The sequence below is a fragment of the Dicentrarchus labrax genome, unplaced genomic scaffold (assembly GCF_905237075.1).
Source record: "Dicentrarchus labrax unplaced genomic scaffold, dlabrax2021, whole genome shotgun sequence".
Lineage (NCBI taxonomy): Eukaryota > Metazoa > Chordata > Actinopteri > Moronidae > Dicentrarchus > Dicentrarchus labrax.
In genome coordinates, this window is record NW_026136719.1 from 16095930 (window position 1) to 16119396 (window position 23467).

At 39.1% G+C, this 23467-nt stretch overlaps 2 protein-coding genes across 3 annotated transcripts in view; one reads left to right on the top strand and one right to left on the bottom strand.

Annotated features, from left to right (window-relative positions):
• Nucleotides 1-7999, bottom strand: part of pde3b (phosphodiesterase 3B) — a 43106-nt gene extending 35107 nt beyond the window's left edge. Inside the window, exon 1 of one of the 2 annotated variants that reach the window (XM_051378636.1) lies at nucleotides 7057-7999. In XM_051378636.1, the coding sequence (XP_051234596.1) occupies nucleotides 7057-7944 (888 nt within the window). In that variant the 5' untranslated portion in view covers nucleotides 7945-7999. The remainder of the gene's footprint in view (nucleotides 1-7056) is intronic. The other variant, XM_051378634.1, reaches the window with a different exon arrangement.
• Nucleotides 8000-10517: 2518 nt separating this feature from the next.
• Nucleotides 10518-20573, top strand: copb1 (COPI coat complex subunit beta 1). Its single transcript, XM_051378637.1, has 22 exons — nucleotides 10518-10669; nucleotides 12968-13118; nucleotides 13598-13827; nucleotides 14160-14329; nucleotides 14423-14537; nucleotides 14644-14736; nucleotides 14837-14974; nucleotides 15121-15240; nucleotides 15804-15911; nucleotides 16026-16172; nucleotides 16268-16413; nucleotides 16711-16807; nucleotides 16916-17076; nucleotides 17199-17319; nucleotides 17426-17653; nucleotides 18058-18237; nucleotides 18703-18847; nucleotides 18982-19101; nucleotides 19222-19367; nucleotides 19498-19587; nucleotides 19845-20000; nucleotides 20284-20573. Exons 2-22 carry the CDS (start codon nucleotides 13028-13030, stop codon nucleotides 20341-20343), a joined length of 2862 nt encoding a protein of 953 aa, XP_051234597.1. The 5' UTR covers nucleotides 10518-10669; nucleotides 12968-13027; the 3' UTR covers nucleotides 20344-20573.
• The last annotated feature ends 2894 nt before the right edge of the window (nucleotides 20574-23467 follow it).

The following is a 23467-nucleotide window of genomic DNA, read 5'->3' on the forward strand; positions in this document are numbered from 1 at the left end:
AAGGTTTTACTCATAAAGTAGAGCTTTTAGATTTCTGCCATGAAAGCCCAAATACAATAATCCTACCTCAAAAATATTATCTCCACTTTATTCTCTTCATCTCAAAAACCTAACTGGCTCTCAGAGACACAATTTTGGGGAAGAACAGGTTGCCATTTAGTTTGGATGATAAAACTGTTTTGGAAAACAGTCCTCTGTAATAAATACATTTTAAGCACACACCCAAATTTTCAGCAGATAATTAGCACTTATATTTCTTCTTATATTTTACTTGCAGACAGTGTTAACCAAATTCTAAATTTGTGACTTTGAACATCACAAAGTGCAAGAATAATCTCGCAATAAAATTAGCGAATACAGTTTTACAGCACTCATTCCCAGTGTCACAATTACACAATTCACTGACCTATTTAGGTTTTCTATGGAAGAAGAATTTAACACAATAACACGACACAGTTAATGCAATAAACCTAGGATTCAGTGAGCCTGACCCCTGGTACTTGCAGTCCAATTCATAAAGCTTTGGTTGTGCAAGAGGTTTTGAGTTAAAACAGAAAAATGAGACTGAAAATCATCAGAGCAAAGATTAACAGTAACTGGAACAGGCTAAATGAGACAAGTTTAAAGTGGGTCTTCTGTTTTCATGTGAAAATGTGGTAGATAGAAACATGTGTCCTGTTTTATGATTTCTAATTGAGCAGTCTTAACATTGTTTCAATACATTGTGTACAACGACTCTAAAATGGCAGCAACCAGGAGGTTTTCCTTCCATCGGTTTAAGGGTTGCACCAACGCAACATCACGTACAAGCAAAGAAAACTAAGAAACTGACCTTTAAGAAAAATAAAGCGACCATAAAATAAGTCTGTACATACCAAACACTTATTTGCATGTTTGCTTGGTTCTTGCTTTAAGATAACAAACAGATAATAATTGTACAGGGTTGTTCAATCCTATTTAGAAGAAGTTGATGTTGACACAAGATGATTTAATGCCATAGTGACGGAGTGTCAAAGAAAATATTTTATGACGCACTGTTAGGCCTCGCTAAGGTTAAAAATATTTTCATAAGCTTGTCCTAATATATAAAAAAAATATTTGGAGAAATAACAATGACATCATGGAGAAATGCCTGATTGGTATGCGTGTATCCAACACTGGTGTTAAAAAAATCTATCTGTACATATCTGGTGACATTTGCTGAATCTGTATCTGTTCTAAAATCTGTATGTGATCAATAGCTGTGTTTAAATGGACCCTAATATTCCACCAATAACTGGAATACAGTAAAACTTCAACTAAAAGCAGCAGCATCTGCTGTACATGTTTTGACAAATAAGTGCTGGTCTCAATTAGATGCCTTGTATAGATTTTATAGAAATGCTTTGGATGTATAAAACCTCTTAGAGCCCACCGGGTCGCACACTTGAGCGAGTTCTAAGCTGCTTTTGTCAATATGGACATGATGCACATCGTTAAATCAGTGACAGTCTTACTCAACCGCTCAGTTCATTTTATGGAAACCATATGCACCGAAGTATCAAATGATCAAATGAATGATTTGGAATTGATATGTTATTCGATAGCCTAATTTTTATTGTAGTGTAAACCTTTGATAATCTGTTCAAAAGGAAAATATTAGCACCTAATAGCACTTGATCCGATCATTTCCATCTGGTTGGAATAAATATATTCATTCTGCGCATGTTCTCCCTACTAGGGGGTAATGTAGTGGAGGGTTATGACTTGTGCACATACTTTTTATAGGGTTATAAAATAATAACACAGAGGCTCCATAGTCTGCACCACGACAATCTACTTTTTATTGTTTCCAGCATTATCAGCAGCATTACAACGTCCACAATAAAATCCCTAGACATATAGGCTGCTTAACTGCTTAAATTCACCCCATAGCATTTCACTAAAATAGCTTACATTTACATTAGGTGAGTGAATGTGGCGAAACCACTTTTTCTTCTGTTATATTTCCGGCAGATTTAACGCTTAACAGCAGAAGAAGCCATTTTGCGAATGTCAAAAGTTATATTCGGATTGAATGTTTCTGGGCATGTAAAGGCACATCTTATCAGATCACTTCATTTAGTGTCCATGTAAACAGTTAAGTTGGAATCTCTCTTGTCCATGTAACCGCACTTAATGAAGCTGTACAGCGTGTTGTGTTTGCTGTAAGATGTAGCACTCGTTTGTAACTCTTGAAAAAGCTTGTGGTCCGTGGGAATATACAAATAAAAAGAATACTAGTTTACTGAAACAAATGGGATGGGCTGAAGGAAAATTTTGATTATCTAGGTAGATCCAAACATTTATCAGTACCAGTGTGTCCATTTCCTATTTAAGTCTATATGGTTTTCTGTCATTTGGTTTCAGGAAGACATTTTAGAGACATCTGTTTTTAAGAGAACTGTCAAGTTCTTGAATTAGACACCTTCCACTCACTTATCTTCACCTCTGTATACTTGTAAACTTAAAGGTGTTCTCTTCTAAACAAACTTTGTTGTGTTTACATTCAGTGATTTTAAGTAAACTGTACTGCACATATGATTCTATTTGGATGTATGTCTTACCTTATTAAATACCTGCAAACTAGATTTTTTAAAATGTTTTATTTATAAATTTATTGGCACATAGCTACCCTTTAGGACACATAACCACCCCCAAACTGTTAATATGCACTTGCATATACACTTTTTCACTTTCATTTTAAAAGACATGGCCAGACAAGTCTGTAGGTAGACACATTTTTATGGCAGGTCAAGCTAGCAAGTAGAATGTTCTAGAAAAAAATTAAATGTAAAAGCTAAATCAGTCTTATTGGCCTAAATGATGAATATTTTTGGCATGTGTGCAGTCCAAAGACAAATAATATAAATTATCAAAGTTTTTCTCTATAGCGCTACTAGTGGCCAGAAACTACTCCGTGCAGTGTAGGCTTATGTTTTTCACTTTGTCTACACAGTGCACACAGTGCACACAGTAAGGACACACAATTAACAACTGTTAATCAACTCCTGCTGTTATAACACCAAATAATACCTTTAGATGGTTCAGGGTTCTGTCTGCAATTACTTCTGGTGGGTGAAGAAATAAAAAACAACACAAAACATCTGAAACCCTGAATGTTTAAATAAAATATTCGTACTTGTGTATCACTCAGCTTCTTATGTGCATTATTGCAGCTCTAATATCTCCTGGTGTAAATGACAAATGACAAGCCTAACAAACAAAAACAAGCAAAATGTTTAAAAGGCACACTATGCAAGATTTTTACCTTAATATAACAGCTTCGAAGTCATTTCGATGGTAAACGAACTCGTAGTATAGCGAATCATCCCGATAGCAAAGCAGGAGAGCCAGCAATGCAAGTCTGAAAGGTGGCGTCCCGCCAAATCTCGCGAGAATCACGTATTGCTTTACGGCACGACGTCACGTACATCAGCGACATAAGAAGCAGCCTCAATGGAAGACACTAGCAGGCATTCACTCAGACGTTACCTGGTCAGTAGACTTCTACGAAGTCTATCTTTGCCTGTTCGATGTCCTACGCTTCCATCCTACTGAACATGTACCGGTATACAGGGGGGAGGGGATCGGGGGGGGTGGGTGCAGAGACGCAGAGCGTATATAGAGACGGCTCTGGTGAGTGGTATTTACGACAGTTAACGTTAAATACAAGTACTTTGCAGCGACTCTAGGGGTAGCTGTTTGACAAAACCGGAAAACTGCATAGTATGCCTTTAAAATGCCAACATTTTGATCACAGAAATGTTGGACATATGTAAACTCAGTAAACTGATGGCACAACTCACACTATGGGGCACATCGCCCGAAACAAGAACTTTTAGTTTGAATATTTATGAAATCTCACACATCAGATGGTTCCAACATGAATAGAAAATGTTAAATGGATTCTCATGATGGGTAAAAATAAGAATTATAGAAACATTAATGCATCTTCTTAATTTTGCTATAGTACCTGATGGAGCCCTCAGATGTAACACAGTACATAGCTGAGTCTCAAAACATCAGTGTCACAATATATCAAATACATACGTGAAACGGCAGCAAAGAACTTAACGATGTAAAAGCGTCTACTAGCATTTCTGCCATTATTTTCTGTATTAGGACACTTCGGAGTGTACTGCAGGTAAAAAGGAAAGCTGTGTTTACGTCATTATCCATTTCTTAAAGTTTGTTGGTGATGAGTTTAACTCCTGGTTAGGTCCTTTTCACCAGTGAGAGTTATCGGTTAGTTATATGGCGTAGTGTTGCTGTAGTTACCTTCATAATATATAATCCACACAAATTAAAGACTCGCTATACGGCTGTACAATTCATCAAAATATTATCAAAAATCGCAATATGCAAATCTCAGAAGCAAAATGACTGTTTTGTGTGTAAAATGTGTGAAAATGAAGAACATGTGTGACATCACCAGTGAACCCTGAGTGACTCCTTTCAAAGTCTTGCTTTGTGCCTTTTTATTTTTCCTGCCTCTGACGCAGAAACTGTCAGGTTCTTTTCGTTTTATTTTTGTTTTTAGAAAATCACTCATACATAGAGACGTTAAACTTCAAAAGATTATTTCTCGTGCTCAATTTACAGCTGACTATTCCCGATTATCACACCCAGGAAAGGAAACGTCTGGTTTCTGCCGTCAGCAGCTAAAATTCTAAAACACTCAAAACAAAAAATCTTGAGAAAAAAGAAAACAGCATTTTTAAAAGATACGAGAACAACTTCAGTAAGGGAGATCTATCCCAGCATGCACTGGGCACGACACCCCAGACAGGTTGCCGTAAGCTGCATCACAGGTCTGACACAATCACCCCCACATTCAAAACTAACAGGCAATTCAGACTTTAATTCACCTGAGTGGCATTTCACAGGCATTTATGTTGTTTGTCCTCTTTACTTACTGAGAAAAACTTGACTTTACTGGCAGAGAGGTGGCCAAATATGTCTTTAAGGACAGTTTGATGATGACGCAGGCGATAACATATGCCTGCAATTCTGGTTATCTTTTCACTCAGTACAGATTGCGATGGATGTCAGATATCCAGCTGATAAGATGGCACTGCAATATACATTTTACTCACCACTTTGGCGTAACTTTTTCTTATTCTTTTCACACATTTTCCACATTTCTGTCTTTAAATTCATGCTCATGTGATTGTACACAGCAGGCAAATAACGGGCTAATTACTATTACCAATTAAAATATACATGTTTTTTCATGTAAGTAATGTCCTGTTTGAACTTTCTAACAGAAAATGATGTAGGTGAGTGTAGTACTTTGAGTGTACCACATGCTTTAGACACCTACCTACATAGAGACTGGAAAACTAACTGTGGCACACAAAGGGGGAGCAATTCAGTTTTACTCAAGACCAGTCAGTTTCAAGTCTCTGAATATGTCATCACTGAAGTACGTTTTAGGTTGCGGGCTACAATGGATGTGAACTGAGTCAAATTGGTATACATATATACTCATATACTTTTGTTTAATAAATCACACATTTTCTGTAAATAATGTTGGCGCAACATCCTTAAAAAGGTTAAAAAGGTTGGCCTCCATCACAAAACTTGCTTAAAAAAATATCCCAGCCTCCATATTTTATTATCTGCTTCCCACTAATTTTCAGTAACACAGATCAAAGCGTAGTAATGGCGTAGAATTCAAACAATAGCCTGTGCTCATATTCAAACAGGGTCCTGAATGAGCCAACCTGTTTTTTCTATTTTAGTTTTCATGCACTGTTTAAGGCCTAACTCAATGTGACTGCTAATCTGCTAATAGCCTAAAACACAATGAAGTGAAAAACAACTGCTGGAAATTGCACAACTGAGACACGCTGGATATACATTTTTAGTTCTCTTATCATTTCCAACAAAGCCTGAAGGACACAAAAACAATGCGTGTGAGCTGATGTCTTGGAATCCACAAAAAAAAAAAAAACAGCATTTGTTGTTGTTTGTAAATACAGTTTAAGGATAATACTGACAATAATGTTGCCATTTTGTCTACACTGTTTACATACAAATTAAAGCAAAAGCTTGCATAAGCTCCTTTTGTCCACAACATATTGTACGCAACATGATAGTCTTCATTATGAATGGATACCACTCGATATAGGTGTGTTGGTTTACTAAACTAAAGCAAAAGTAGTGAGGAGCATTACTTTGAGGTGGACCTGTTAGCTACTGTATGTAAACAGACTGGTTTTTACACAGCTTGTAGAGGCGTGTGTATACAAGCAAACGAAAAGAAGAAGACACACACTGAATGTGGACTGTGAACACTGAATAATCCCTGCGTGTGCTCACCATCCCATTGTTTTGTTGACTGCTACAGTCAGATGGAACCCAAGGCCACATCACTTGCTATGCTGCTGGTTGTGTTATTCCTCTGGCTGCAGGATGCAGATGGACACTCACATTTCATTGATTTATGTAGCGTATGGACTTTTTAAATGAATATGCTCCCTAGGAAAAATGTAGATAAACATTACTGGTGTCATGATGGCAGGAAGTGTTGCAGGCGAGCAGGCTGCACACACTTGCATGTTGAATGTTGATATTTTATTGTTTATAGGCTATAAAACACACATTTTAGTGTGGCTTTTATGCTGAAATGTTAATTTTAAAGGGAATAGGGACCAAGCCATTGCTGTGTATATATATATATATATATATAAACAACATACAGGCCTGTATGATACACTGCAAAAAATAATGTCAGATTGCCTTCCAGAAAGCACAGTATATAATAATCTTATACTTATATTTACTTATTAAATATCTGATGTTAGACAGATCATTAGGAGAACATATTTTGTTCAATGAGAGGGGATGTTTTTTTTCTGTAGTCTGATTTGCTTTGTGTGTGTGTGTGTGTGTGTGTGTGTGTGTGTGTGTGTGTGTTGTTTTTTTCACGAGTGTTTTCCTCCTCTGATGCACATGTGTGTACTCGGGGCAGCTGTGGATGATCAGTGGGCCTACTTTATGAACTATAACAACAGACTGACTGGGACCTACCTGTTCTCTGGATATACAGGGCAACGAAGGTCTGCGAGGCATTTTACAACTGCCATAATAGCTGGTCGACGTTTCCCCCAGTGAAACACAACTGGACCGTCTCCTAGGTCTGATCACAGGGACCTTTTCCTCCGCGGTGGAAATCCCACTCGGCGCTTCCCTCGACGGGTAGTAGCGGTCAAAGCAGAGCCCCAGCAGGGATCCAGAAACCCCCGCAAAGCAGGCGAAGAGCGGTCTGAGCAGTGCGGGCAGACCGCTCAAACTTGTGAAAGAAACAAGCCACACAACGCTGGCGAAAACCAGTATAAGAACACTGTGTTTGAGTTTGAGAGTGGGGATCAGGGTGAGCAGACCCACACATCCCAACACGAATAACAACCTGCCCACCATTTGCATCTGGTGTTGGTCCTCTCCCCATTGCAAAAACCGCAAAACCAAAAAATCCCCGAGGTAACACGATGCTGGCAGTGACACGAGCCAACATTTGCTGCTCTCCTTCTTTTTCCTCCTCAGGTAAAATGTTAGAAAGAAGAAAGCACATCCTATGCTGAACAGAGGACTGATGGACTGGGAGAAGCCCGACAGAAAAGTCCGCAAATCCCAAAGCGAGTCACTTTGCAAGCTCCTAGAAATGAGAAAAGAAACCGCGAAGATCACAAACGCGCCGACGTACAGGGCAGAGACCTTTAACAATTTTGAATTAAGTACGTCTTCGTTGCAAAACCTGCACACGTTGAACAAAAACCCCCTCTGATGGTCCTGTTTGAGAGGGGTGACGCAGCTCTTCACATAGCCGTTCCTGAAGCCCTCTGAGCTGTTTACACTTCCAGCTCCGTCGTGGTGCTTTATTTTACTGTGCAAAACGTCTCCTTCCTCCCGTGCAGCCATGGCTCGACTGTATGCTCCTCGTATCCTCGCTGCTTTTTTTTTTTTTTTTTTTTTTTTTGGGGTGGGGGGGTGGGGGGAGTGGAGGGGGAGAGAGGAGGAAAAAAAAAAAAAAAAAAAAACCTCCCCTCTTCTAATATTCACGCCGTATTAACGCCGAACTACATGACAGCAAATGCACTCCATGGTCACTCAAACGTGCTCCAGCACTTGGACTAAAGAAAGAAGGTGAGATGTTGTTTTTACAGAAATGGGGCTCTCTGTCGCCGCCTAGAGGCCACAACTTGGACCTCGGGATGGGGGCTTTTGTAATGTGGAAAGCGCTGAACCAATCCTGAGCTGCATCACTAATGTAATATAATCAATATACTCTGAGACTGCAGTTAATGAGGAGACCTTTTATTTTTTCCTCAAAAGTTCTCAGTTAATAAAGAAAAATATCACTGAATTACATTTCTAGGAATAGTTTTACCCTCTAGTTTTATGGGACACTCCTCCTCATCTGTTGGTTAGTTGCAGCATTCATTTATTTATTAGGGTAATTATTAATTTTTAAATGTGTTGTGGGACGTCTTGATAGCTTATGTAGTAGAGCTGGCGCCTTTATGTCGAGGCTTTGATGCGGAAGGCACGGGTTCGACTCCGACCTCTGCTCCTTATCTGTGTATCAACCCCTATCTGTCTCCTCCTTTTCCTGTCACTATCAATTAGGGCAGTAAAAGCCACAAAAAAAGCCATTTTAAATGTGTGTGTGTGTGTGTGTGTGTGTGTGTGTGTGTGTGTGTGTTTAGACTTGATTTCACAATCCACAAACAAAACAAACGAGATCAAATAAAAACAAAAAATTGGGCAAATTGTTCCAGAGTTTGTTCCTATGTCAGTTTTAAACGCTTCTTAGCCATAGTATAATTAAAGTAATATTTTACCATTTTATAATTAATGGGTGTTTTTTGGTCAAAGTGTCGCCACCTGGTCGCCACTGTGTGTCGCTGCATCGTGCCGCCGCTCTGGGATCGTTTGGTTCGCCTGCCCTGAGCTCGGTGAAGTAGATGATTGTCGATTAAACTAATCACAATAACACCCCCGGCTTTAACCGCCGAGCACTGTAAGGTAAATATATATATATATGTATATATATATAGAATAATATCTTTCTTTGGCGAGACAAATTATGCACAAAGCCACTGTTGATGCTGTAGCTTGCCTGTTGGCTAAATGTAAGATAGTTTGTTGACATTAGCACGATACAACAACAACAACAACAACAAGACTTTAAACCCTTTGAATTAAAGATATTAAGTATTCATACGCGTTTCTCTTTGAGTCATTTTCACTCCTGCCACCTGAAAGGAGGCAAACATTGTCTGATGGTATTGATCTTAGGTTACATAACACAGTTAGAGTAGGAATTTAGCGTAAAAAGCCATTGTTGTTATTCTGTGCTGAAACCAAACTGTGAGTGTCTGCTATAATAATCTGCAAATCAAACATCCCCAACAATGCCAAGCACATGAACATGTGTTCTTCAATGCACTGAATTTAATATTAGATCAACAGAAGAACGTCTACTCAAATTATAAATGTGTATTTATACATGTATGAGTAAATATATAAATAAAACATGATTAAATTACTAATTTGATCTGCTCTCTTTTCTTCCAGTTTCCTTCATTCTTAAATGCATATCTTACATTTACCTCTGCTCTGCTTTACTCCTCTATTCTTCACTTCTTTCTTCTCAACATATTTTCATTTTCTCTTCCTCTTTACCTGCTTTCTTCACAGGTTTTTGACATCTCATTTCCTATTACCACTTTCATTCTTCTCCTCCCATTAATGGTAAACTGGATATAATAAAGTAAAAAAGCAGGTTTACCTGAAGCTAAGTATTCAGAAAAACTAAATATTCCAGTGATATTTATGCTGTTTGCATAGGGGGCCTGTGGGTTGTTGCATTGCTGTATATTGGTCAAGTAAAGAGTGGAAGATGATGACTGAATAAAATATTTGAATACATTCTCTTTAAGACAAATGTTTATTTAGGTTCAGTGCATCCACTGTGTCACTAATGATTGTATGACTGTACTATCTATACTGAAGCATTAAAGTAACTCAGTTTTAGTTCAGTATAGTCCTGTGTGGAGGGTTTTTGCGTTATATTTTAAATATTTGTTTATGATGCAGGGGCCAAGTCTGATTGAAGTGGAAGTTGAACCTTAAATGTTGGACACAACAACAAACAACAACTTCTTAATACCAAATACTGAACTGCTATTTTGTCTCTTTATTAAAATGTTTACAATCAATACATGCTGCAATGATCCCTCTTCATAATTCATCAGAAATAATCTTCATTTTTTAATATGAAAGTGAAGTAAAATCAAGTGCTGTATCAGGGTCACATTGGAAACATGGTGATCAAGGTTCTTCACATTTGTGTCCTACAACATTCAAAGTCCCACATGTAACAATAACACATTTTCCTCAAGTCTGCGATTGAATGCAGAGAGATATTTGGGCTCACCCCCGTCGTTGTCGTGTGGTGTTTGAACCTTCCGGCGCACCGTAGCAGTGATGTGGCTCAGAAAGCAATCTTCCACGTCACTAGGAAGTAGAGGAGAGCCGCAGAGACAGCTCGCCAAAGGGAGCTTCTGGGAATCTTTACAGATGTAAATATCCAAAACTGGACATCGAGGGCCACTTCGGAGGGTAACAGTCGTGCAGTTAGGTAATGTAACTTCATTTTAACCAACACGACTGATGTTTGTTTTCTGACCCGCGGCAGCTGAAGACCGCTAGCTTACGTTAACGTCCTCCATTTCATTGCTAGCCTGGACAGGAGCTAAGCTGGCGGTAGCTTACGTTTCGCTACTTAGCAGTTTCTCACATGTATGAACTTGACTCATCAAACCAAATTGAATAGTCGACCAGCTAACTGATGTTTTGCGCTATTATTGGGGGTTTTATTGAGGTGTTGCTGTACGAGTGTTGGTGCTAACGCTGCGTTGACGCCATTAACGCTGTTACCAGTAGTTAGTTAGCTCCACCGATAACGCTGCGTGTCACTCTTCTCTTCACTTGTTTCATTTGCCCAACCTAACACAGAAACTTGAGCTGCTTTTTGCTGTCACAATGACAGCTTGTGAAGGTAGCAGTGTAGTTTACAGTCAAAAGCAGCAGAAGATGTCGGAACCTTTGTAAACGTGAGCTCTTGGTGTTTAGTTGTCTCTACAAAGAGAGTTCAGCAGTAATTGAGCTCCTCTTTTTGTTTTAACTAGAGTCGTGATACACTATACTGGTTTTTTTTTGGTCAAATAAAGTGGCCATGCAATCTACTTCTCCTCATAATTGTAAAGTATTTTTTTCTGTTATAAAATCCCTGTAATTATCTTTTTACACACACCTGTCAGTATTGTCTGGGCTTACAGGTGATCTACTCACCAGCTTGTATTTTAAATTCATTGCTGTTGTGGTGGTCACTGCTACCAAGATAATGCCCAGTTGCCAGACGACATTTCGAGATGGAATTGGTGTTAAGACCTTAAATTTGTGTTCTGAATATCAGATAATATTTTTAGTGGCTTTAAAGCAATATGCTCTGTATTACGTTAAGGGCCTTATTAGGATAGGATAGGGTGTAAGTTTGTTTAAAACAATAGTCAGCAGCCCATATGTACATTGAAACAGGTTCTTGTTGTCCTAATCATTCATCCTGTTAATACTGGCCATTAAGAGGTCCCTTTTCTAATGTGCTTTTCCAATGTCAGTGATGGTGGACTAAGTTCACAGTCTTAATTTAGGGCATAAATAGTAGTATGAGTTAAGCAAATCAAGTAAGTATCGTCCTCAGTTACAGAATTACAAAATTCCCTTTGTATGTTATTATTCTTCTGTCACAGCTCAACATGGAAGTACTATCTGGGGAGACCTCCTTGAAGATGCCCACTTGTACCGATTGTGAACTGTGGATTTTGTCCTACATTACTTCCACTGGAAGCATGTTATGAATCAATCTTTAAATGGCCAGTATGTACAGGAGGCTTGAACATTTGTGAACTTATCCTCTGAGTTAAGGAACTTTTAAACTAGTAATTCAAGTTAAGTTTCATGTTTAGATGCTGCTGTTTCATGCCTAAAGTTAAACTGTTGACACAAACAATACCTACTGCTGAGTTGTAGTCATGAATATCTTTTCTAAAGCACTAACATTTACACTTTTATTTAAAGAAAGAGCTACTCTATATGGCACCGTCAGCTTTTCTTTAAATATACTATACTATATACTATGTTGTGCGCAAAAGCCAGAATTTGTCACATTGTGCTATATTTGGTTTCTCAAATAGTTTATGTGCTTGCACACCTCACCTCACAACAAATACCTCTTCACTTTAAGTAGTCACTTTGTAGGCAGCAAGTTTATAATGGCTCACAACATTTTGTAAGGCAGACAATCACCCAGGACCGTCGCAGGTGTATGGCACAGCAGAACACTAACAGATAAATATAAACAAACACATTTACAACTTCTTAGAGTTTCCAGTTTATCTGATATACATTTCTTCTAAGGCACTGTGGAAAGATCTGGAAGGACCTTTGTGCTGTGAGGCAACAGTGATCAACAATGGGCAAATGTGCTACAGACTTTGCAGTTTAATTCCAGTAAACAGGAACTGGTTATATTTGGTAAATCATGCTTTGTAGATTCAGTTAGCTATAGTCGAAGTGAGAGTTTTCCAGTAATAGTAAGCCCCCTGATTGATACCTGGATGATAAATGCTCTTAATAAGAGTTGTCCGGCCTCATTTTATGACAGTTTGACATGCCCTCTTCGGCTGCTGCAAAGGAAATGAAATACGACACTGCAGGGCTGTATTCGGTTTTATGCACATGATGCTGGTTTATCTTGTTTATGTCGATGTGAACGTCTTTGTAGTTATATCCCACATTTCCTTCACTTGTATTTGTACTTGTGTGTTTTCTCCAACATGTACTGAATCTTCAGTTTTTGTCTCATTCATTCACTCAGGTATTACAGTGAGCGTCATTCATTGGGATTCTTCTAGACGGATACAAGCCCAGCAGCAAAATGACGGCTGCAGAGAACGTTTGTTACACTCTGATCAATGTTACATCTGATTCAGAGCCTCCTTCTGAAGTCAGCCTAAAAGCTGATCTAGGTAACTAATCTTGATGTTAACTTGCGACAATATAGTGGAAGTGATTGGAATTTAATATGTGGTGCTCAGAGCATTTAAAAAATAGTTAAAACAGTTTCCTCTAGGATTTTTTTTAGCGGTGGGGGCAGGCCTGTTTGATCAAAAGCAAAATGTCTTTGGTTACTCTTGATTATCCATCCACCTCACAGTTTTCATTGGGATTATTCCTTCAGTATAAAGTAGTTCCAATGGAAACTGTTAACAGTGAGCTCTGTGGGTTATCCAGAAAAGCTGTAACCTATGTTTGTTTTACTTGACAAATGACTAAAGTGATAAATGCTAATCAAAATATAAATCACCTCATATTCTCAGTGAAAAAAAACAAAATACAAAAACAAATTCTTTCTGAAAAGTTTAAGGTGAAGAACCATAAAAATCTTTGAGGCCATGCTGATCACATTCACAGTAATAATTAAAAAAAAATATTTTTTTTTCTACAGAAAAGGGGGAGATCAAGGCAAAGACTGAAGCCCTGAAGAAAGTCATCATCATGATCCTGAATGGCGAGAAGTTGCCAGGACTGCTGATGACCATAATCCGCTTTGTGCTGCCACTTCAAGACCACACTATCAAAAAGCTACTGCTGGTTTTCTGGGAGATTGTTCCCAAAACAACCCCAGATGGCAAGCTGCTTCAGGAGATGATCCTGGTCTGCGACGCCTACAGAAAGGTGAGCTAATTGACACACTCATGGTTGTGATAAATTGTGATAATTTATGGATTATTTATGTATATTCAATTGGTCATAGGATATGATAAGAAGCACATGCATCTAAGATTATGGCTGAACACCAGTTTGGCTTGTGTGACTGCTGAATCCACATCATATCCAGTAAACCTCCACTAATTTCTGCTCCAAAGGCTGAATTTTGTGCTTATTCATTTTCAATGTAATAAGTCTAACTATTGTATTGGCTAGAATATGTTGGTTTCATTTTTTTTTTTTTTTTTTTTTTTACATCTTTCAACAATCCTCATGTGAAATCTTTCTTTCAATTTCAGGACCTGCAGCATCCCAACGAGTTCATCCGTGGCTCCACTCTGCGCTTCCTGTGCAAGCTGAAGGAGTCTGAGTTGCTTGAGCCTCTCATGCCAGCGATCCGGGCCTGCCTGGAGCACCGTCACAGTTATGTGCGCCGCAACGCTGTCCTGGCCATTTACACCATCTACAGGTACAAACTGTTCAGTCGCACTTCCATATATACATATTTTGTTCTTCATTCATTAGTGAACAATAAGCAACTGATGGTGTTTATTTGTTTTAGGAACTTCGAACATCTCATCCCAGATGCTCCAGAGCTGATCCATGATTTTCTTGTCAATGAGAAAGATGCCAGCTGTAAGAGAAATGCTTTCATGATGCTGATTCATGCAGATCAGGTACGTAGCATATTGTCCTTTTTCTTATTGTTTCTTCTGTAGCCACTAGACCAACAGCATCTATCTTAAAGGCCTAACTAACTATCATGTAATTCACATCTTCCAGGACCGAGCTCTGGATTACCTCAGCACATGTATTGACCAAGTTCACACTTTCGGCGACATCCTCCAGCTGGTCATTGTGGAGCTGATTTACAAAGTGAGTCAAGGCCTTAGTTTGTCTTATTTAAGCTTTATAGCACAACAGCCTACTACCAGAGGTGCCTGAGCTTTCGCTCTTTTTGTTCTTTGTGTATTAGGTTTGCCATGCTAACCCCTCTGAGCGTGCCCGGTTTATCCGTTGCATCTACAACCTGCTGCAGTCCTCCAGTCCAGCTGTTAAGTATGAGGCTGCTGGCACTCTTGTAACTCTTTCCAGTGCCCCCACAGCCATTAAGGTACATCACCAAGTTTTTACTATGATCTCCTGTATGTCTCATACAATTTATACGATACTAATATTGTACTACACTTGATCCAGCAGCAGTTATGTCTTTGGTGTAGTTACAGTCTCTTATGCATTGTGTCTTTTGTTGGACTCCAGGCTGCTGCCCAGTGCTACATTGACTTGATTATCAAGGAGAGCGACAACAATGTTAAGCTGATTGTGCTTGATCGTCTGATTGAACTGAAGGAGCATCCTACTCACGAGAGAGTACTCCAGGTAAGCTGAATTGCGTGTGGTTAGTTTTTTGCAGCAGTTTAATAAAATGTAGTGTCTTGTTAAAGGAACAGTTTGTGGAATTTAGTGGCATCTAGTGGGGAAGTTGCAGATGGCAATCAGCTGAAACTGCTTGCATTAACCAAGTGTGTTGGAGAAACTATGGTGGCACAGTCTATGAAAGAGGACTGGCTTCATCTGTAGATAAAACGGCTTATTGTAAGCAAACCAAAACCCATTCTTATTTTCAGGTCATTATACACTAATGAAAACATATATTGTATTTCTGTCAATAGTGGCTCCTGAATGTTACATACAGGACCGCTTTCTACTATTCTATCTCAAAATTATTCTTAATTGAAAAAAAAACAACAACTTTTATTTATGATTATTATTTGTTATGAGACCATCACAAAATCTTTAAGAAGCTATACAAAATCGAGTTTTATTTTGTACAGTTTAATGAGACCAAAGCAACAGAAAAAGGAAAAAGATATCAGAATCTGGCAAATGTAGTTTTAATATCAGCTGTGTTAAGACATATTTTGGCTGCTATTTTTATCCAGGACCTTGTTATGGACATCCTGCGTGTTCTCAGCACTCCTGACCTGGAAGTCCGAAAGAAGACTTTGCAGCTGGCACTGGACCTTGTTTCATCTCGCAATGTGGAAGAGGTCAGTGGCAGGCACAGCATATCCACGTTTATGTGGTTGTTTTCATATCCACGCATGGACACGGAGGAAAAAGGGAATATACTGCAAATATAGTGACATGTATTTGTTCTCCAGTTGGTGATTGTTTTGAAGAAAGAGGTGATCAAGACGAACAACGTAACAGAACATGAAGATACTGATAAGTACAGGCAGCTGTTGGTACGCACTCTCCACTCTTGCAGTGTGCGCTTCCCTGACATGGCCGCTAATGTCATACCTGTGGTGAGTTTTCTATTATTTAAGCACATCAAAAAGAAGATGCTCTTGAAATGTGTTGTATTTCATAGACTTTTTTTATGTGCTGATATGATTTACAGCTGATGGAATTCCTAAGTGACACTAATGAGGCAGCAGCTGCTGATGTGTTGGAGTTTGTACGAGAGGCCATTCAGAGATTTGACAACTTGAGACCCCTTGTCATCGAAAAGATGCTGGAAGTCTTCCATGCCATCAAAACTGTCAAGTAAGGCTTTATTAGCACATTGAGGGGGAAAATTGTGCAATTTCTTGGTTGTTGTCTCTTGCCCAGCGGTTATAGCTGGTCAAATTTGGGTCAGCCTGTTTGATTGAGATAAACATGGAAACAAGACGATGGAAAATGTACTAAGTCTTAGTTTTAGCAGCGGATTACATGAAGAATGAATGGTCTGATTTTAATAGGCTTTACTGAGTTTTGTCATCAGGGCTGGAAAGTACATCAACACAGGAGTATGTAGCACAGTGAATTTAAATTACCTTTGTCAACTTTGTCATATTTCAGGATCTACAGGGGAGCGTTGTGGATCCTGGGAGAATATTGCAGCACCAAAGAGGACATCCAGAGTGTGATGACAGAAGTACGCAGGTCCTTGGGAGAGGTATGTTGTCCATTATTGTCGGAATTTAGTGTAACACAAGCTTACCTGAAAGTCCCAACTTAACTTAAACTGTCGCAAATATCTGACATCTGTCTCTTGCTTGCACAGATCCCGATTGTAGAAAATGAGATAAAGAAAGAGACGGGAGAGGTGAAAGCAGAGGACGAAGTGAGTGCAGCTCCAGCCCAGAAGCTGGTGACAGAGATGGGCACCTATGTGACACAGAGTGCCCTCAGCTCCTCCAGGCCCTCAAAGAAAGAAGAGGATAGGTAAGAAATTGTATATTGTTGGGGGATATCGTTATTTACCTGTAATATTCCAATGATTGTATGGAGTTTGGTAATCCTTCCACCCTGCTCACTTCCAATAAACTCTCATTTTGTTGTTCCAGACCTCCACTCAGAGGCTTCCTGATGGATGGAGACTTCTATGTAGCTGCTTCCCTGGCCACAACACTGACCAAAGTGGCCTTGCGCTATGTTGCTATTGTTCAAGACAAAAAGAAACAAAATGTAAGTTGTCCTCTCGTCAGTTTCCTGAAAGGTAACACCCTAGTAAAACAATCATCAAACCAACTGCATTTTCCTCTAATCCCTGCTGTCTTTCTGTCCATCCCAGTCCTTTGTTGCAGAGTCTATGCTGATCATGGTCACTGTGCTGCACCTTGGCAAGTCCTCACTGCCCAAGAAGCCAATTACAGACGATGATGTGGACCGCATCTCGCTGTGCCTCAAGGTCCTGTCAGAGTGCTCACCGCTTATGAATGACATTTTCAACAAGGAGTGCCGCAAATCCCTGTCACATATGCTGACTGTCAGACTGGAGGAAGAGAAGCTGTCACAGAAGGTAATGAGCGTTGACTCAGAGGGCTGAACTCAATACTTAACCTCCCGACAATAGGGGAACGGCTGAAGCATCATCACAAGAAGAGGAAGCAAACAAATCTTTGGTGTTAGATACCCAGTCCTCATTTATTAACATTGCTAATGCACATTTATGTCTGTAGAACATGTGGTGGCTGTTTATAACCCAAGTAAGTTTTGACTGAAGAATTTATGACCTTATGCAACATTAATAAATAAGGGACCTGGTTTCTCTTGACAGGAACACTGTCACTGCAGTTTTTGTGTTCATTCTGCCCAACAGCCACTCTTGGCTCTGAATGTTACTTGATTTAATTGAGTTACTTTGTGTTAACCATGCATTATCCACTGAAAAATAACCATATGTGTTTCCTATTTTGACCACAGAAAGAATCAGAGAAGCGTAATGTAACAGTGCAGGCAGACGACCCAATCTCCTTCATGCAGCTGACAGCCAAAAACGAGATGACTTCGAAGGAAGACCAGTTCCAGCTCAGTCTGCTGGCTGCTATGGGAAACACCCAGAGGAAAGAGGCCGCTGATCCCCTGGCTTCAAAACTCAACAAGGTAAACCACAAGTCCTGCACAAATGTTACCATACAAGAGAACTGGAAATTACTTTGAGAAAAACAATCCTGTGGGAGACTAATTTTGCACTATAAATATTACTTCTGCTTTGAGATTAAATGGATTTTTAATTATTTTTATTTTTTGATATCTATATATATAAAATGTGCCCATTCAGTGTTGCAATTATAATTCATAAATATTTTAAGACCTTAGTGTGACATTAGCCTCAGAGGATGAAGTTTGTTTTGTTTCACAGTGGGAAAGTAGTTTGCTATTTAGCTGTGGAATTTGACCTATTTAGTGTTATTTAGTTTTGTTTCATTTTTATTTGGCTTCAGGGAACAATTGTGTTTTCATACAAGGACACACAGCCACAAGACATGTTTTTCTTTTTCACCCTGCTGCTGTGCTGCTCTGTATTTAATTGTATAACTAAATGCTATTCATTTTTGTCCACTGTAGGTAACCCAGCTGACAGGCTTCTCAGACCCAGTGTATGCTGAAGCTTATGTTCACGTCAACCAGTATGACATTGTGTTGGACGTGCTGGTCGTCAACCAAACCAGCGATACTCTCCAGAATTGCACCCTTGAGCTGGCCACTTTAGGTGAGTTTATTTTCCGCCTCACTGGACAAACTATGTACCAGTTCTCTTCTCTAGTAACGCTGATTCTAGCCGGTCACATTTGTGTTGATACCTTGAACTATGTACGCATTTCACTAACTCTATCCATCCTACAGGTGATCTCAAGTTGGTTGAGAAGCCTTCGCCTCTAACCTTGGCCCCTCACGATTTTGCTAACATCAAGGCCAATGTCAAGGTTGCGTCTACTGAGAATGGCATTATATTTGGCAACATTGGTAAGAGAATAAGTTTGTGTCCACTTAACATTAAAATCCAACTCATGTTGTGTTTGTGTTGCTCTTTATAAGCAGAGCATGTTTTCTCATTTGTGGGGATGTTTGATTTTTTCTTCCCAGTCTACGATGTGTCGGGGGCTGCTAGTGACAGAAATTGCGTTGTCCTCAGTGACATCCACATTGACATCATGGACTACATCCAGCCAGCTTCCTGCACTGATGCAGAATTCAGACAGATGTGGGCTGAGTTTGAGTGGGAAAATAAGGTAAGTTTGTTGTTTGTGTTTTCTCAACTTCCTTTTTTAAGGGAACACACTGATCTTCCATTTAACAAATCCATAAGAATGTTTTTGAAAATGTAAAAAAACATTGAACTTGGTCCTTTCTCTGTTGTAGGTGACAGTGAACACCAACATCACCGATCTGAATGATTATCTCCAGCATATCCTGAAGTCCACCAACATGAAGTGTCTGACTCCTGAGAAGGTCGGTATGAAATGCTACAAACAGCAGAGCAAAGACAGTAAATGAGGGTTTAAAGCTGGCAGGACTCAAAAATAAATTAAATATGCAATTCAAACTTTTGTTAGTGGCTTTTGTAGTAGTCCCTACTACATTGTCTACTCATGACTATATGTATGTAACCTAGCATACGTCATCACCAAGCCAATCATATATGATGAAGTGTGTTCACACTGTTGTTGCAATATTCTCAACTTTTTCCTTCTCGTCTTACAAACCAGGCACTGTCTGGCTTCTGCGGATTCATGGCTGCCAACCTTTACGCTCGTTCTATCTTTGGAGAAGATGCCCTGGCTAATGTCAGCATCGAGAAGCCCATCCACCTGGGTCCCGACGCACCTGTCAACGGACACATACGCATTAGAGCCAAAAGTCAGGTGGGTAACAGCAGCTGCAACATGAACCCTTATACATCTGAGAAAGTAAAGATTTTGTTGGATTTATTTGCGATAAAGAAGTGCAATGAATTCATCTTTTTGGAAGGATAACAGTTTAATACCTTTTTTATTAAAAGAATTTAACTGAAAAGATGAAGGAAAGTGACTGTATGAAGTAACATACATAATGTACCTATTTTACTAAAACTTAATGCTCCAGCATGTATCATGTCTGTTAATATTCAAGTCAGTTCCAATAAGTCTTCTCTCCTTCATTTCACAGGGGATGGCCTTGAGCCTCGGTGACAAGATCAACCTTTCCCAAAAAAAGACAAATGTCTGAGACTCTGATCCTTTGTAAAAGTCACCTGCTGTTCTCTCGCATCGCCATTCATACTACAACCTTCTCATCACAGCAAATTAAGAACTCTTTGTGGTCAGTTGCTTCTGTGCTTTTTCTTTTTTTTCTTTTTTTTTTTTTAACGTCACCTCTGTCTAAAAACTACATCTCAGTTCATGTTCTTTCCCTGTCCAGTTTAATTTTCAATAAACATATGTATTAAAATGAGAAAACGTGTATCATGTTGTATTCATTGAGTCATACTCTTTTCTCCTCTTTGATTTTGGACACTTTCAGTTTCTAATGTATATTTAATTCATTACAATTCACATGATTTGATTTTTTAAATAAAGACAATAATGTGGACAACTGTCAATTTGCCAATATAACAGATTTCTCTCCTTTTCTGACTATATTGTGACGTTTAGATGAAAATCTACAGTAGTTTTGGACAAGGGCTCGTTAATACTGGTAATTAATTTCTAGTATTTTGTACCTAACTTGTTGTTAATGTTTTCTAATTGATTAAAGTATAGTAAGGTAAGCTGTGTTTATGAAAAAACTAACTTCAAAATCTCTCTAATGAGACAATTTTGACACTTTTAATAAGGAAGATAGAGGTGAGGTAAATGAGAGGGTGTTTCTGCCCACTCTATATATAGTAATAATGATATTGAATCTACCACTCATCATTAAATAACAGTTTGGATGAATACTGTGAACAGCCACTATTTGAGTGCTTTCTTCTGGCAAGTTATACAGTCCATGTAGCAGGATATATGTTTTGTAAGTGATTTCAAGGGGGGAGGTGATTTTACTGCTTCCCAAAGGTGGTTGTGTCCTAAAGTAAAGGAACTCCTGCCTGGAGCTCCTGCTGTGTCCGGCTTCATAGCTCCTGGCTCTAATTAGAATTCCTTAGATGCTTCGTGTGATATCGTGCACAGTGTGAAACTGATTGGATTTTGTTCTGTCGGTACCCCCCAAGACTGACAATGACATCATGAAGACTACATATCCCAGGCAGGGGCATTATTTCTTTGAACCTAGGATGATATATCGCAGTGATTTCAGAGGTGCTCTCAAAGCCATCTGCAAGTTTTTTGTCACTGTGATAATGAGATGGAGATGGATTAGTGTTGGCACACACCTACATATTCCACTTGCCTTTTATAATTTATGAGTAAAGGGACGTTTCTGGGAATATGCCAGACTAAAGGGTCACAGCCTCTGGTCATACATTTACAGTATCTGTGAAATCTGTCTCTCCAGGGGGTTAGATAGAGGCTGAGAGGTGGCTTTAAGGTCAGAGCTTCAACTGGGAAAATAAACAGTTGGCTATTTGGCAGCAGTGTCACAGCCAGGCTGCTGTGTCACAGTGTATGTCCTCATTGGGTTTAGATGTTGCCCATAATTGTTACAATTGCAGCTAAACTCCATAACCTAAAGATCTGAGCTTTTGCACCTCGTCTTTGTGTAATGATTTTCTCTTTTGGCAAGCTTTCATGCAGGCAGAAAGTTGTCTCCTCACCAAGGGATCACTGTTACATTCTTTAATTCCTCATATTTTTATAGGGATCTGTATTTATAGTGGCTTTATTATATTTTGCATCAAGGCCAGTGTCAAAGCGACTTCTGCTTTTCATCCTCTGAGGTATCTGTGTAATATTGTATTCCTCCTGACGCTGTGAGGTTTTTATAGACGCCTGTCCTGCATTTTATTGCTGCAGCCTTTATTTTCCATAGATTTCTAAGCTGCTAACAAGCTTGTCGTCAATACTTTTAAACCCACATAGGCGAGACTGGAGCTTTTAGCAACCCTATCAGTACTGTAGATATGAATTAACAATAAATATGAATGTCTGAAACCATTTTCATTCACTTTAACACCCTTATTTGAGACTTTGAACACTGAAGGGCTGTTCCACATTCAGCTTCCTTCTTTTGACACTAGGTGGCGCCACAGGTGTCAAAGCAGACGGTGTGGTGGCATTCTGCATAGTTTAATCCTGTAGTGTCATAACATGACATATAATTGACATGTTGACACAATACATGCGATGCTTGTACACACTAAAGGAGGGGCTGTCATTGCAGATAAACTGGCTTCAGACTGGCAATGAAGAAAAACAAAAGCAACATTCATGCATGTAGTGTATAATTATAAGAAATGCTGTGCAGTGATATTTTATTAATCAGATTTATTTGCCTATTTTGTTGCCTATTTTTACTACTTAATGATATGTTGTTTTTTTTAATATGTACAATCCCTCGCCCTTACTGGGGAGTAGCCAATGTAGAAAAAGATTTTTGAAATGCGAGATGTTTTCAAAATGTGTTGCATCAATTTGTGCTCTTTCCACTGCAGACACTTGGAAACAGTGTGGTATAATAAAATCAGGAACAATGAAGCAGCGAGTTGTAGACATCTGCATCCTCAGAAAGTGTCTGTTACAGTATAATGAGAAAATTCTACTTGTGGGAACTAGACAAAGATGAGAAAAGGCAAAAATCCCTATCAGTATCTGGCATAATAATGTCCATAGAAATTAAGATATAAGAATAATTTCAATGTTGGGCATTTTATTTTTGTTTGGTTTGTATGTGTGTATGAGAGAGAGAGAGAGAGAGAGAGAGAGAGAGAGAGAGAGAGAGAGAGAGAGAGAGAGAGAGAGAGAGAGAAAGCAGTAAAGTCAGCACCTTTCACTGAACAGTTGATCTTCATTTTGTGACTTCATGGTTTACAACACAGTGAGAAAACAGGCCCTGTAAGACATGTGCACAAACACTAATACTTAAAACAAAACACAGCTTATATTACTGGTGTTTTTTTTGTTTTTTGTTTTTTTTTCTTTGTGGTGGCAACCGTAGGGCACCTTTATTATCTCCATATAATTGCTTGTAATTACAGTAAGCAGTCATTGCATTTCTGTGTGTGTGTGTGTGTGTGTGTGTGTGTGTGTGTACAGGCTGTGTTTGAGGACAGGAATGTGACTGCAGGGGTGTGTGATATTAGTCTCAGGACAGGGCTGCAGGGTGGGTTAGGAGTGTGTGTGTGTGTGTGTGTGTGTGTGTGTGTGTGTGTGTGTGTGTGGGGGGGGTGTATGTGTGTGTGTGTGTGTAGGGGGGG

Coding starts and splice junctions, on each gene's coding strand:
- copb1 (XM_051378637.1), top strand. CDS start 13,028: ATGACGGCTGCAGAGAACGTTTGTTACACTCTGATCAATGTTACATCT. Junction 18,238..18,702: donor TGGCTTCAAAACTCAACAAG/GTAAACCACAAG, acceptor TGTCCACTGTAG/GTAACCCAGCTGACAGGCTT. Junction 18,848..18,981: donor CCTTGAGCTGGCCACTTTAG/GTGAGTTTATTT, acceptor TCCATCCTACAG/GTGATCTCAAGTTGGTTGAG.